General features: G+C 43.2%; 1 protein-coding gene across 3 annotated transcripts in view; it reads right to left on the reverse strand.

The window, feature by feature from the left end:
* Nucleotides 1–14793, reverse strand: part of SULT4A1 (sulfotransferase family 4A member 1) — a 165989-nt gene that overhangs the window by 13268 nt on the left and 137928 nt on the right. For all 3 annotated transcript variants that reach the window (XR_011281746.1, XM_069628136.1, XM_069628135.1), the window contains exon 5: nt 12653–12747. Coding sequence is in view for 2 of the 3 variants with exons in the window: in XM_069628136.1 (XP_069484237.1) it covers nt 12653–12747 (95 nt within the window). In the remaining variant the exon portion in view is untranslated. The remainder of the gene's footprint in view (nt 1–12652; nt 12748–14793) is intronic.

Consider the following 14793-nt stretch of genomic DNA (forward strand, 5'->3'; position numbering starts at 1 on the left):
ATTAGTGGAGTGAGATGACTACCAATGAGTAAATAAAACTGCAGATAATAGATCATGAACTCCGAATAATAATAATCCAAACATAATTCTAGTTTTGCAGTGAGGTCCTGAGCTGATGACATGTTACAGGACAAATGTCACATGAGTTAGGGGGCGGAGTTATCCACTCTGCTCAAGGAAGATAAGAACACAGATGGTCAATCAACCCTGGGAGGAAGAATGTTAAGTGTGTTATTGCAGATTGTGTCAACATTGGGAGATGAATAGGCCTGGACAAAGATCATGGGAACAAAAATATGCTAGTTAGTTGAAGTGAAAATATGCATTTAATTAATAGGATGCCATAGGCTATATGGAGAATCATATTGTGTCCATTAACCCTGGAACCATGACACTTTCAGACATGGTTCAAATATTCCCAAAAAGCTTTTGAAGAGTCCGGTCTGCTGATAGGACTTCCCTCAATAATCGACCTTGTGAACTAGAGTTATTATCTAAAATGTAATAATAGCTTCCCAGAATAAATCATGCATAGGAAATTTGAAATATGGTAGCTTTCTGATTCAGATACCAGTCTAGAAAATCTCATGGTACTAATTTGTATCATTTATGGAGAAAAAAGAAAAAATAAGAAAAATCTGCCATTTTCACTTGCAACCACATGTGGATATGAGACAGTGCATTGCAACCTGCACGACCAGACTAATTCAGAAATATATAGATTGGGACACATCTGTAATTTGAAGAAAAGTGTCATGTTGAAAGTTTTTAACTTCATATTCGAAGTTGTCCCGAAATGCCATTTCAAATGGGTTGAGCCATAACTCGCTGAAATGGAGCCTAGTGACTAAAGGAACAAATCAGAGGGAAGAGGCTAGACCTTGCCTAGGGGAAACAACAAAAGCTGGCCAATTAGGATAATCAACCAAATAGCTGCCACATTTTAATGCAGACATTTTTATGGGTGTGGTTTCTAGATTATAAAACCAGATGCACAGTGGAAAAAGAAAAATAACTTGTACCTCCAGTAAAACATCAGCTCAGATGAGAAGAAAAAAAGGATTAGACACTGGGAACTGAGCAGAAGCAGAGGATCAGAGAGGGACTGCTGGAGATCCAAAATTGCAAGGGAGACAGAAGGAGGTGGGTCACACCAGGCGAAAACTGAACTAAAATCTGGAGAGACCAGGAGAGGCAGTGAGAGAAGGGCTTTTGGATTGCCATACATTCTCAGATACCATTCCTTCCAATGAGATGACCCAGGATCCCTGCTGACTGTTTCAGTGCATAAACCCAGAGAGGTTCTAAGAGAGTAAACTTGTCGAACCAAACAAAGTATTGGTGGGGTTCTATTTAAATGAATGTCTTCCCCTATATAGGTATTCCGGGGAGGGTATCCAGGAGTAGCACCTTAGTGTTTTCTTATTAATTAATCATTTCATTAACTCCCACATAGAGAATGAATGTGCGCGCTCTGGGAAATTCAAAATCTCTGATCCCTCTCCCAGCGATGACAATTATATAGTTGATAAAGTAATTCGGTAATACCTACTAGCTTCTTTAGCAACCCCAAAAATCCCCTAAAGGGAAGGGGTGCATTAAAAAAAAGAACATTTTGAATGGTTTAACAATCCCTGAACCCTGTACTAAAGCAGTTAAATCATAACTGAACCTTTGTTTTTGTGCTGGGCAGGAAAGAGTCTCCCAGGTTAAACAAATTGAAATAACCGATTTAAAAGCACAATCTCGACTGAGTGAGAAAAAGACTCTGAATTGAAGAGAAAATTTGCACTGCATATTGGGAAAGAAACAATAGTTTAATATATTGAGAAAAGTATTTTGTGAAATAATGGTTGTGCAAGTACATTGCTAAAAATGAACAGTGCGCAGGGATGTCAGAAATAATGAGTGCTGCGCGTGTACAATTTCTTTTTATCCAACAAAAAGTGTGCTGTGTGCATTTAAGTGAAGCCAATTACAAAATACCCTTCCAAATAAAATTCTCATGTTCAATAGTGCTGCACAGATTATGATCAGGGGAATATCTTTAACTCTTTTCCAGATCTGGGGTTGTCTTTACATGTGACCAGGGGGAATTTGAGATGAAAAATTAAAACTGCACCCTTCGTTGTGGCGTAGGTATTTTGTGACTTTTTATTACCAAATATGAATGGTGTTCAACTTGTTGCTATTGAAGGTTTGTTGGAAGGAAAGATTTGGTGCCACAGAGTAAGGTGGCGTGCCTTGTGACGATTACTGTGTGATGTTGATTTTGCCTACGGATTCATATATATTCGTTCTGCACATAGGCCTGATTATTGGCTTACAATTGCAAAAGGGTGAGAGATAATAGTGGTGTGATATTTGTCAAGGGCAGAGCTAGTCCCAATCTGGTACACTGGTGTGGCACTTTTCATTGAGGGAAGGACTTTCCTGTATTAATGGTTGCCCCATAAGTATATTCTACACTGTCAAAGAAAATTAATGGGAGAAAAGGACCTGAAGAGGCGTTCTTTGATGCTTGCCTGAGAGAAAGTAGTCAAGCAGACTCGAACAGGGTATCTAAACCCATCCAGGATAAGACATTAAAGGATGAGGTGGTGAATTGAACTACAGTGTTTTTAATCAGACTCTTAATTGTACTGTCAGACTTCAATTCCTAGGAGAATTGGGGCACTGAAAAGGTCAAACACTTACTGATACAAATGATAAATCAGTGTCTGATGAAGACATCCAAATGTTTTTAAACCAGCATGGCTGCCTTCCGTGCTGCCAAGTAGCCCTATGCCAGTTTGGACAGTGTGATGCAGTACTAGCTCATTAACCAATATTCATTTGCTTCCCCCCTCCCAACTAGGCCCCAGTGTGCATCCCCTATGTAATGCATTGCTTCGAGCTTTCATAATCACATACATTACAACGTCCTTTGCATTCTAAGATATAGAAGCTTAAGTTACATATGTGAGCCTACATTCTTTAGAACACAGTATGAGAGGACTAGCTAAAAGTGACCCATGTTCCATGACATGACTATGGACATCCTGGTAGTGCACATTTCAATGCAGGTACGAGGCCGGTGAAGCGCTGAATGCAGCGTGTTTTGTTTGTGGGGGATGTGCATGGGATTTTCTAGTGGTTTGTGAAGATGGCAGTGTGTTGGTTTAAAATATGTTGTGTCGGACGAGTACTGTGCGTGTATGTGCCAATTTGTATTCATGTGCGGGGTGAGTGCGGCGATGGTTCACTCGACAATGAAATGCAGTGCGTGACATTTCACGTTGACCGTATTTAAAGCCCTGTCCTCAAATGCCCTCGCTTTTCTTTCTGAACAGCAAAGACCCTCCATGCAGCCCTGAAGTTGAATCATTGGAACAGTGGCTGTTTTAGGAGTCTGAAATTCTGAATTTTCTTATCTTCTACCTTTTTCAGTCTTTGAGATTCCCTTTTTGGGCGCTCTTTCAATGGCCCATTAAGAACTCCTCTACCATCAGCCTAATGTAAGGATTTATTTGTGTTCTCTTTTTCACAATAAAAGCTTTGTTGAAAATAATAACACCGGTATCTATTTCATAATAAAATATCTGACTAAGATTTCCAAATTTGAGGTAAAACATTCATTAACTACCCAAAACAAGACCAGTGTGAGGACATGTTGAGTCTGATGTCACAGATTACTTACATTAATTACAGGAGCCAATTATGCACCCATTTGACATCATATGTAGATGAGCAATTCCCATTTGCATGTATCCAATCTCTGTAGTGCGAAGAATTCTCGGCAGACCCATCAAACAAAGATGGGTGACAACACACAAGAGAGGCTGGGGAACATCAGGTCTGACCCTGTTCTGAATATTCAGGTTAACATCAGCCAGCTAAACCGCCCAAGAGGAAGTCAAGATTAATCAACACATAACCAACTGTAGCAATAGGGGCCACTAAAGGAAACAAACCCGATCAAATGGGCAGAAGGCAAGAAAAAAAAAGGCACTAAACATGCCGCCACTAGAGTACACCCTTCTTTAATAGGAAATGATTTGGAGTTGTGCCTTGACTGCGCTCTTTAAGCCACATCTTGAGTTTCTTTAAAGAAAAGAGCGTATAAAAATGATTACGTAAAAAAAAAAAAACTCTTACAGAGTCGCATGTTTTTAATAATGGCACATTTAAAAATATTGCTCCTAAAACATTGTCAGAAATCCTCAATATGCTAAAGTTGGGAAGTTAAATATTGGTTATTATTTTAACCCCTTAAATGAAAGGAACGGTGAAGGAGAAACTCAAAATCCTGTGGAAATGTTTAGCTGTCTGCTTGCACGGGTGCGATAAGAATCCCACCAGTTCTGCCTGTAGCAAGTCTGCTCTACGAAGTGAGGTTTACGATCACTGAAGCCCACCACAAGAGAGCTTTACAGCCACATTTCCAAAGGTAAAAAGCGGTTAGCTTACAGGACAATACTGCGATTCAGGCCAGTGCAATAAAACGCTCAGTACTGTGCTTTAAACTGTTAAGTAATTCTAGAACAACTATTAAAATTAAACAAGCCGTTTCAGGGGGTCACCCCCTGAAACACTGCCCTCACCGCCTAGTCCTCCTCCACCCCCTAGCCCCAAAATTCTTTATTAAACAGAATGTAGAACGTTATGTGTCACTAGTATTACATTCCTGCATTATTTTCTGTCTCAGTAACTTGCCATAAAAGAATAAAAACATGTATAAATGTGCATACAAACATTAAGCGTAGTACAAATCTCAAAGACAATATAAAATTCCACAGATGCTAATTTACAAACTCTGCATATACATACCAATGCAACAAGGTTATAAATACATCTAGTGTCGATACAAAAATAAATAAAAAGAGACAACTAAATAAGTTTAATAAAATCTTTTGCATCTCTGACCGTTTACCTTGATTTGCACAGAGTGACATATGACTGCTCAAGTCGTTATGGGTTAGACCCGTATTGGAGACCCATCAGCTAGCAAAGAGAGATAACACAAATGCCGTCCTACAAATGGCTTCTCTCAAGAAAGAGAATGACTCGCTCAAAAGTGGGTTTTCTGCCCAGAGATGATATAACAAGGCCAGTCAACATTGTGCAAATTGCCCGTCTCTAAAGACATGAGCAAATGTTTTTGCTCTAATGTCCTTGAAGACTGGACAAAACAGCACAAAATAGAAAGTATCCTACACCGCTTCCCTGCCCCCTGACCATCGGGACAATGTAGATCTTACTGGGAGGCCGTCAAATTGTGTTCGGGTTAGAAGGTTTTTTCTCGCCAGGTAGTTTTGCATTACATCTATTGAGATAATTCCCCGATTTCTGTTGGTTCTCTCTCAGCCCTAGAAATAGAGAATGCCTGAAGCCTGAGCTAGGTCGCAACAGCTTTGGTGATTAGCGTTGGATTCATCAGGCAGTGTTCGGCATTCATTTTTACCAGCACTTCCTTACCTGTGACAGCCATGGGACTTTCTTAGATCCACCTCTTGCTATCGGATTTTTAATCAAAAGAGTGCATTACCCCAGCTTTCGGGTTTGCCCATAATCTGAGCCAGTGCAGGATTGGCTCCAACTCCATTTCATCACACAGGAAAGGCATCCATAGCTCAGTATGGGCGCCATAGCTTAGAGGCAATTGGGGGAGACCAAGGATAGGTTACACATGTTAAAAACCTGTTAAAAATGGTTCTCAGAGACTTGTATGCTTCGTGTGCTACCATAGCCCCAGAACGATGCTCCATATTTTGCAACTGCTTTTGTTTTGCTTATATATGCCAACTTTATCAAATCCAGTGGATTAGAACTGGACATTGACAAATCTCCTAACCTAGCAAGCCCCCTCCCCCCCAAGAGATTGATTGAACCTAACCCCTTGCTTCTCAATATGAGCCGCGCAGGTTTCAGGTTTTGGGGTGAGACGTATCCCCCAAGTAGTCAAAAAACATGACTGGATTATTGCACCCTTCGTACAAATTGGTACCATTTTAGGGCTCTTCCTGATTAGATGACAAGACATGACTGCCGACTTGGCAGCAATAACCTTCAGATCAAATGATGTCATGAAGTCTGTGTATGCCGTGACAAGGTCCTGCAAAGCTCTTGGTGTGCGATTGATCAGGACCGGGTCAGTCATCAGCGTAAACCAATACTGGGTATGGCTTCCCATACATTTTTGGCACATCACTGTAGGCTTTCATCAGGGCCTCCCTTAACCCATTAATGTACAGGGAGAACAAGACAGGAGCCGTTCACAGCCCTGTCGTATTCCCGCCTGGAAGCAGTGCAATGGCCAGAGGAACCACTTCTCACAGAGGCCTGGCTACTTGTATGCAAACTAATCAACAAGTCCGTTATCCGCCAGGCAAACCTGTGACCCAAGCACAGACCACAGCTTTTTCCTATTAACCTTATCAAAGGCTGTGCTTAAGTCCATGAAGGCAAGATGTATAGGTTCGCACCTCAGATCGAGTGAGTTGGCCAAAATCAAATAACTTGTCCCTTATCCTGGACGAAAACGCAATTGTATCTCATCGAGAGTACCACTGTTATTAATCAAAGATTCGATTTTCTCAGCAGTGCTCTTCCAAAGATCTTGGACAGAGTCAAGGAGCGCGATTGGTCTATACGAGGAAGGAATGTTTCTTGGGCCCTTTTTATAGATGGTTTGAATTACTTCCTTCCCCCATGATGCCAGCAATTGCACCTTTGCACACATGGCGTTAAAACAAACTGTTAATACTGGGGCCCACAATTCTACCTCTTCTCTGAGCAAGTCAGTCTAATCCAGGCAAGCGGCCGAGTTTTGATAGACAATTGCATCTGATAGTTCCTTAATTTAGAATGACAACAGTTGCCCTTCCTCGCTCCGTTGCCTTGTTTCTAGCAACTCGGGTACCTCATCAGGCTCCGAGTTTACCACACCCACTGCCACTTCGGGAGGGTTATAAATGGTGGCAAAGTGCTTGATCTAATCTGCATCCGCAACAATGGTTTCCAACCTGTCACCCAATCTTTTATGTTTTGGCCACAAAGAGACTAGATCCCAAAGCTTCTAAGTATCAATGGATTTGGCAGCCAGCAAAAGATCGGCCCATGCTTCCCTGTCCAGCTCCCGCTTACAGTCTGCTACCACCTGCTTATAGTTTGCTCTGGCTAGTCTGATCAGGTTTCTATTGGTCTCTTTCCTTTTCAGTTCGACAAGCAATGATAAGTTTGCCTTCTTACAGTTCTTATTGAACCAAGAGGCCTGTTTTTGTAAGCATTTTCATCACCTCTTTCTGGCACCCTGCCGTCAGTTTCCTACATAGATGGCCAAAATCTTCCAAAACGTACCGCCTGGGGTTCTGCCATCTCCTCTATCATATAGGTAAGGAAGCTTGCAGCATTATTATAGATGCTCTGCAGCAGTTTGTCTTTAGTATCTGGGTGCCAGGTTATTGTGCGCTTAGTGCCCTCCAATACGTTTGCCCCGAGGTGCCGGATGATGCTATTTTCTTACCAATCGAGAGTTCCAGCACCAAGGGATGATGATCACTTCGCTCATCCTTCAATACATGAAACTCCTTAATCATATTCCACAAACTTATTGGGAGGCAGCAATAGTCCATGGTGGTTCTTTCATTGGTTCCTTTAAAGGTTGCTTTTCCCAGTCTATCACCCTTGGTCCGGCCATTGATTGTTCTCAGCCCCCATTAGTACAACCAAGATATTAGCCTAAGCCCATTCCCACCCGTTCTGTGATCCATCATTACTGGTTCTTGGACTTCTCGCAAGCCATCCTCTGTGTCATCTAGTAGTGTGGTGAGGGGTACACTGCCACATTTGACAATAAAGTCCCCCACCAGCAACACCATATGTGTACACGGATCCAGATCACCAATGTAATCATTGAAGAGTTGTTTAAGTTGGATTAGGCACTGCCCCAGGTTGGATTTGTGTGGGCTGTTATAAAAGTTAACCAGGACTATGCTCGTGTTAGCATCCAGGCTAGCCTTCACCACATGCAGGCTACAATAATCTACATTTAGTTCAACATGATCACATTTGTACAAGGACTTGACAAAAACTTCCATTCCCCCATATGACCGACCCAGTGTATTCTTTAGGACTGGAATCTGGAATTAACAGTGCATCTTGTGCACATGTTGTTAGGAAAAATGTCATATGTGTATGTAATTTTCCCTCCATGTGTCAACCCCCAAACTTTCTGCTGCTGTTTAGACACCACTGACTGACTTTTTCCAGAGAAGCACAGCCCTCAGCTGTACTCCTCTGAGCTTTCGCTCACTTTTTGTGGGGAAACTGACATGACCTCAAGACAGTCAGTACTGGAAGACTTTGTTTCCCTTAGTCCTTTTCTCATGTTGCAACTTTTGTGCAACATGTAACAAGTGTGCAATGTATCTTACTATACAGCACACTTGGGTCTATAGTCCTTTCCAAAGGCCCTAGATACTCTTGCTGGACTTTTTATGAGCTGTGCAGATGTGTCATGGACAGGACTAGTGGCAGCTATCGTTTCGCATGATTTTTTAACCCTTTCCTGCCATGTTAACTGTGTTAACCGCGTTTGGCACAAATAGGTGGCCTGGCTCCAAAATGGCCATGCCACGAGGTTCTTTGTCCTGTCCTTTGGCCTTCTTGCCTCTTCACCTTCCCCAGGTTGAGTCGACCCGGGCCAGTCCTCATTTGGTCATGCACTTTCCCGCGAATCCCAAAGCTTTCACAGGCTTCTGCATGCCTTGTGTGTGTGCCTCCAGGATGTGGGCTGGGATGTCTGGTCCCAATACACATCCTGGGTGCCAGAAAGTCTGGAGTGTCTTGAATGCCTGAGACCACCGTGGTCTGTGATTGGTCCACGTATGGAGTGAGTGTTTGTGAGCATATCTCCCATTGGGTCCTCTCTGTTTTGGCAAGAAGGCAACTTTGGATAAGAGGAGGCTGGAAACACCACTACCAAGTCGATCTCCTGAGTTCTCACTGAACAAAGGATAGGATCCAAGTATCCTGCAACTACTAAGCTGAGTCGAGGAACCGCTGGTGACCCACTGGAAGGTTTGGCACCCGGAGCCCGCTGTCGTCCCGTGGGACCTCTCTGCATCTGTTCGCTCTAGAAGGTCTGCAAAGATGCTTCACCCATTGGAATAGTGGGACCAACTATTCTCGGCACCTTCACCAAAACCTGCAAGTAAGCTTTCTCGGAAGTGTCCCTGGGCCAACCAGTGGGCTGACCATCTTACGCAGGACCTTGGCTCTTTCTCCGCCGTCGTTTCGTGGAGGCCCTCGAAACTTGGTGTACTGCTAGCTCTGTGTCCACAGGACCATCACACCGAATTTCGTACACTTGTCATTCCCAGGTCAGAAGTGAGATGAGTGCATCCGGACCGGAGTAAACGCGGTTACCGTGTTGCCCTGCTGCAGCAACGTTTTTTGCAAGTCCACTGCACTGGTGACCCTCCTGCCCCTGAAGCCTGCTGCAGAGAAACTGGGGCGATTCATCCCCCCAGAGCAGAGAAATCGCCACTGTCCCGTTTGGGAATCCTCGCTGGATCTCAGGAACTAAATGTGCTGAGACGTCCTTTTTGCCGCTGTAAAACCTGCAACCGAATTGGACTAACCTGCCAAAGTTTGGGTCTCCTTGCCTCAGGGACCGGTGAGTAATCATTACCCCAACCAGTGGCCCCTAGTGCCAGAGCCCAACTTTACGCATGAGTGGCCCCTGGGGGCCCCTCTCCTGTCCACTGCTATTGCGAAATAGCGACTCCATCCCGAACTCTTGAACTGCCTCTGCCTTCAAGTGGAGGTCCTTCTTGAATAGTGGAAACTTATTCTTCATCGCCTTATCCACCTTCCCGAGCTGTTAAGAGACCCTGCTTTTTCCATTGGACAAACTGCGTGCATTGGCATACATGTTATTGAGCACAAGGCTCCACTCTTAGGGCTTGGACTGCCTCTTAGGTGAATAACTGATGTTGAATTGGGTCTAAAGATTAACTGCACCGTCTGTTTTCGTCCCCTCTAGGTTGTCAACATATTTCGTGTAGTCATCCCTTTTGACCCCTCCTGGTCTTGTATATATAATGTACTGAGTGTGATGTATTGGTTTACTTAGTGTTACTGTGATTCTTTGCTATAGTCTGTGTTACAAAGGCCTTGTAATAAATGTGTCTCTATTTTTGATATAACACCTGTCTGGAGTAATTTGTAAGTGTCCTTGCTCTCTCCGCTCATTGAGGTCCTTCAGTCACCCTAGTCTTGACCGCCTGCCATAGCTACCCTGATTGGTCTGGCTTGTCCAGAGGTTACCCTGTTCCAAGAAACTAGGTTGGCCTTCTGAACCTCTGCCCCTCCTGGACAGAGTTCAGAAATCCTTCTCAACACATGTCTCCTGTAGGAAAACAAATTCATACTCTGCATCAGGTCTCTTACGTTTTTCCTTTCCAACTTGGAATTCACCCCTGCTATGTTGCATGAAAATAGAGAGACAGTGGCACTCTTCGAAGGGTCCCGCCACTGAATAACTGACTGGTTTGATATAGGAATGTGGGCTCTCAGATTACAACCTAGGGTCCCTTCCTCATACAAGCCCAATTTCCCAGCCGTATTCAATCTCTTCTCTATGGACCCCTGCTCCCCTAGAGCTGCATTTGTGGCAGGATCTGTGTCACAAATGCATAGACTTTCTCTCTTGCTGGTTTAGATACTTGATAATGCACAAGGGAACCCTGCCTGAGTCTCTGCTCTAGCTCTGGTCTTGTCAGGTCAATAATTAGGCGGCTGTGGACAACCAGTTTTCCTTTCTGCCAAACCCCCTCCCCCTGCACTCTCAATTGGTCATTGCAGCCCATCTAGAGTGCGACCTTGTCTATGTGTTTGTAACGCGCCGAAGGCCCGCAGGGATCGGGAGTACCATGAATCATTCAGATGGCATATTTCGGCCTTTATACGAACATTGTAAATCTTACAGAACATGCAGTCTTATAATTATACCACTGGCTAACGTTTGCACTGAACAAAGCAAAGCATATAGGTCCCATCATAAAAAAAAAGATTGGTCAAAAGAAGCATGTACTGTGCCATATAATTCCATTTAAAAAGTAAGGTTGGTCTTTGGCTGTTGTGCAACGTGGAGATTGAAAAACACTGTTTCCACCTGTAGAGTTCAAACATAAATTCCCCCGTACTTTGTCTTCCAATAAAACCGGCCTGCACCAGAAGAAAGCGTCCTATATGCGTGTCACGACTTACCTGGGTAAGAGGAGTAGCAGTTGGTGTCTGTAGACTCTAATGGGGGCTCATTGGCAATCATGCTGGGATGTGGGAGTGCACAGCATCTACCAGGATCATACCAAAATAAAGAATGAAATAATTGCGAATCCCAAAATACCGAATTTTGAAAGCACCATTTTTCCCTTTATATATATGTAAGGGTAAGCTAATAAAGTTGGAGGGGCATTGAGGGGGCAGGGTGTGGGCGGTCTCCCTCTATATATACATGGGGTAAAGAAATAAAATGAGGTATTTTGGGATTCAACATTTTATTTTTGCAATAATCACATAGCTCCCATCTAGCCACCAGGTTCCCTCTAAAGTGGACTAGGCGGTGTAGTCCACAAGCCCCAGGCTGGGGGTTAACGCTAAGAAGTTAGCTAGGGGTGGCAAAGGATGGTGAGCGAGTGTGGACTCCGCTAATTCCAAGATGGTGCTGGAATCCACTCCGCAAACCTGCACCTGGACCAAAATGGCTGATAAATGCTTCCAGATAGCAGGAGGAAGTGCAACATAGTAGAAGTATAAAAAGGTACACATGATTGCAAATCTCACATCCCAACCCTCCTTGTTAGTGTTACTTTGCTCAGTGCTTTGAAGCCTTTACTCTGCTTGGTTCCCTGCTTCCGATTTAACCTTGCATTCATCTCGTATTTGTACAGGCACCATACAATTGTTAGATAAATAAAGCCAGTTCCCCAACTTCATAGCTCTCGAGTCCTCTGCATAGTGCCTCCCTTCTCTCCTGCCTGGAAATGCTCCATATTTCATCAAGTGCCTCAACTATATGTGCCACAGACTTGGTGTGGAGGTGTTTTACCCTTAGGGAGCATTCTCTGACGTTTGCTCCCCCTCCCCCATCTTTCCGACTGTACTTGTCTTGCAGTAGTACTACTACCTGCAGGCATTGGGGCTTTGCCACAGGGACTGCTGTCCCTTTCAAATATTAAAGAGCAAAACGCGCAGGTGAGACGTGCACTCGATAAGAGTGAGACGGATGTTACCTGGTCAAGAGTCACTTGATATTCGAAATACAGATAAGTGTTGATATCAGTACATTGTTTGGAAACATTAGAAACGCTGCTTAGATAAAGCGATGCCAGAGACAAGCAGAGCAGGATTTTGTTTTAATCTTTTTCTAGCATTGTGGTTAATTAATGTAGGCATGCTGGTATTTTCATGATCAGCAGAACTATGACCAAGGTTCATTTCCCTCATTTGACTAACGAGTCCCAATACATTTGCTTCACGGGCTGATGTGGCAAGCAGGGTCATTCAGTTGATGAATATACAAGAGTTACAACATTCCTGAAAATGCAACATGAAAAGGATAAGGTTATACAATCACATGCGATTACAGGAGGCTGACTTATCGTACCTTGTGCATATCTTCATACTTGAGAAAAAGCACATTGGAGTCCATGTGGTGGTCCCAGAAATCCTGCACGTGCTCAAACCACGAACCATATCCTACTGCAGAGAGAAAGGGGAAAGGGATTTCAACAACAGGTCAGTTAATTTAAAAGATAGTGAAATCCCCCAAAAGCATCAGTGACGAATCCTAAATCTAAAACCTGAAATTCAATCAATCCTTATGAACTGACATGTATGGAAGCCAAAGAATATCGACGTTTTTACTGCAAATTTCAACACAATTATATGTGCGGCGGGGGTGCATTAGGGTAATAATGTGAGGGGAGCATGGGGGCCGGTGTTCTGCAGGTGGTCTCCGCCGCATATAATTGCATTGAAATGGGTGAAAATAAAAAAAAAAGTAAAATATCGAAATGTTCGTCTTCTGTATTTTCAATTCGCAGTAATGACATCGATCCCGTGTGAAAGGTTTTTGATGCTGGCAAAAATAGGAATGATAAGTTTTGATTGGTCCAGATTTTGCACTGGGAACACACTATTTTGCATTATGCATACGGTTTACTACATTTCTAACTAAGTCATTGCTTTCCTACTGAAAAAGTTTCCAGAAGGAGCAAAAATATTTCCACGTCAATTTGCTTCATTTTGTGGATGTGCACAACTGCATGGCCACAAGGCAAGTGTCACCCAAGGGCACCGAGGACCAGGTCTTCTTCATTTAGTTTCCTTTAATGTGACCACTATGAATAATGTGTTTGCAAGCGTGGAGGCACCACAAGATAGGCTTAAACCCTTTCCGCGGGGCTCCTTAAGAAATAGCTAGGCATTGAAAGCGATATGGGCAGTGGCTAGAAGTTTCTGTGCTGTTAACATGGGGTGGAAAAAAAAACACTTGATGGCGCTTGGTACTCAGTATTTTATTTCAAACATGGTTTTAATTAGCCAAGACACATTTCAAGCTGCACACTGTGCCTTCACGGGACTATGCTTTTAGTGAGCATGCTGCCAAAAGAAAAGTCCTAGCATGAGGACTGCTGATGCAACGTTGGGTCTCTCGAACGGAGTCCAACCTGAGTGGACTAATTATTGCACAGCTAGACTAATCAATCTAGCGGCGTAAATTAAGCTAGCTGTGCAAAACAACCTGACTGCAACAGTTAATCTAGCAATACCAATTAATCAAGCCCTGCAGAAATTAATCTAGCTGTGCATTAGTCTAGGAATGCAAAACCAATCTGGGTGTAATGATTGGCCATGCTATGCTAATGTCAATCTGGTGTACACAGGATGTAATGATTGTCAATCTGCTGTACACAAAGTAATCTAGCTCTGTAAAAACAATCTAGATGCAACAATCGAGCTAGCGGCCACAATTAATCTAGCTGCAACATTTAATCTAGCTGTGCATGAATTAGTTTAGTGGTGCAAAATCAATCTAGCTGCAACAGTTAGTCTAGCAAATTAATCTGGCTGTACAAAACCATCTGGCTGCAATAGTTAATCAATACCATTTAATCAAGTTGTGCAAACTTTTATTGAGCTGGGGGAAATCCATCTAGTTCGAACAATTAGTCTAGCCCGTGTATATATTAATCTAGCTATGTAAAAATCAATATGGATATACCAATGAATGCAGCTGCAACCATTTCCAATGGACCGATGATCATAACTTCAGATTTCCCCAAATTCATGCATAGCCCATTGTGACCCGCTCTTGTCTGCACTTGTTAATGGATCCTTCATCTTCTTGTAGATTTGAGTATCAGATATGTAATTTCCGATATCTGCGACCAGAGTTTTGAGAAGTTGTGGTTGCCAACATGAGGGGAAGGAGAAGAAATACTTGGTACGGGGGTAAAACAATATATTTGATCTCTTGAGATTTTCTTGATAATTAATATTTATAGAGCGCAGTAAACCTGGCAGAATTAACTGCATCTGGTCAGCCACCACAGAGATCCAAGGACAAGACTTGGAGTGAGGCTGACACTATATCATCTGTGAGGGAGATAGAACAGGCATTCTAAGAGGGATAGTTGGAAACTGGAGGTCAGGCAGTCACTTCTTGCCCTACATGCTGGAACCAACCTGGACTCCTAGAATACGGGGAGAGGTGACCTGGTATAGAAGAGATGAAGAATAAAG

Source organism: Ambystoma mexicanum, chromosome 12 (assembly GCF_040938575.1).
Source record: "Ambystoma mexicanum isolate Mex_15411 chromosome 12, UKY_AmexF1_1, whole genome shotgun sequence".
NCBI classification, from domain to species: Eukaryota; Metazoa; Chordata; class Amphibia; order Caudata; family Ambystomatidae; genus Ambystoma; species Ambystoma mexicanum.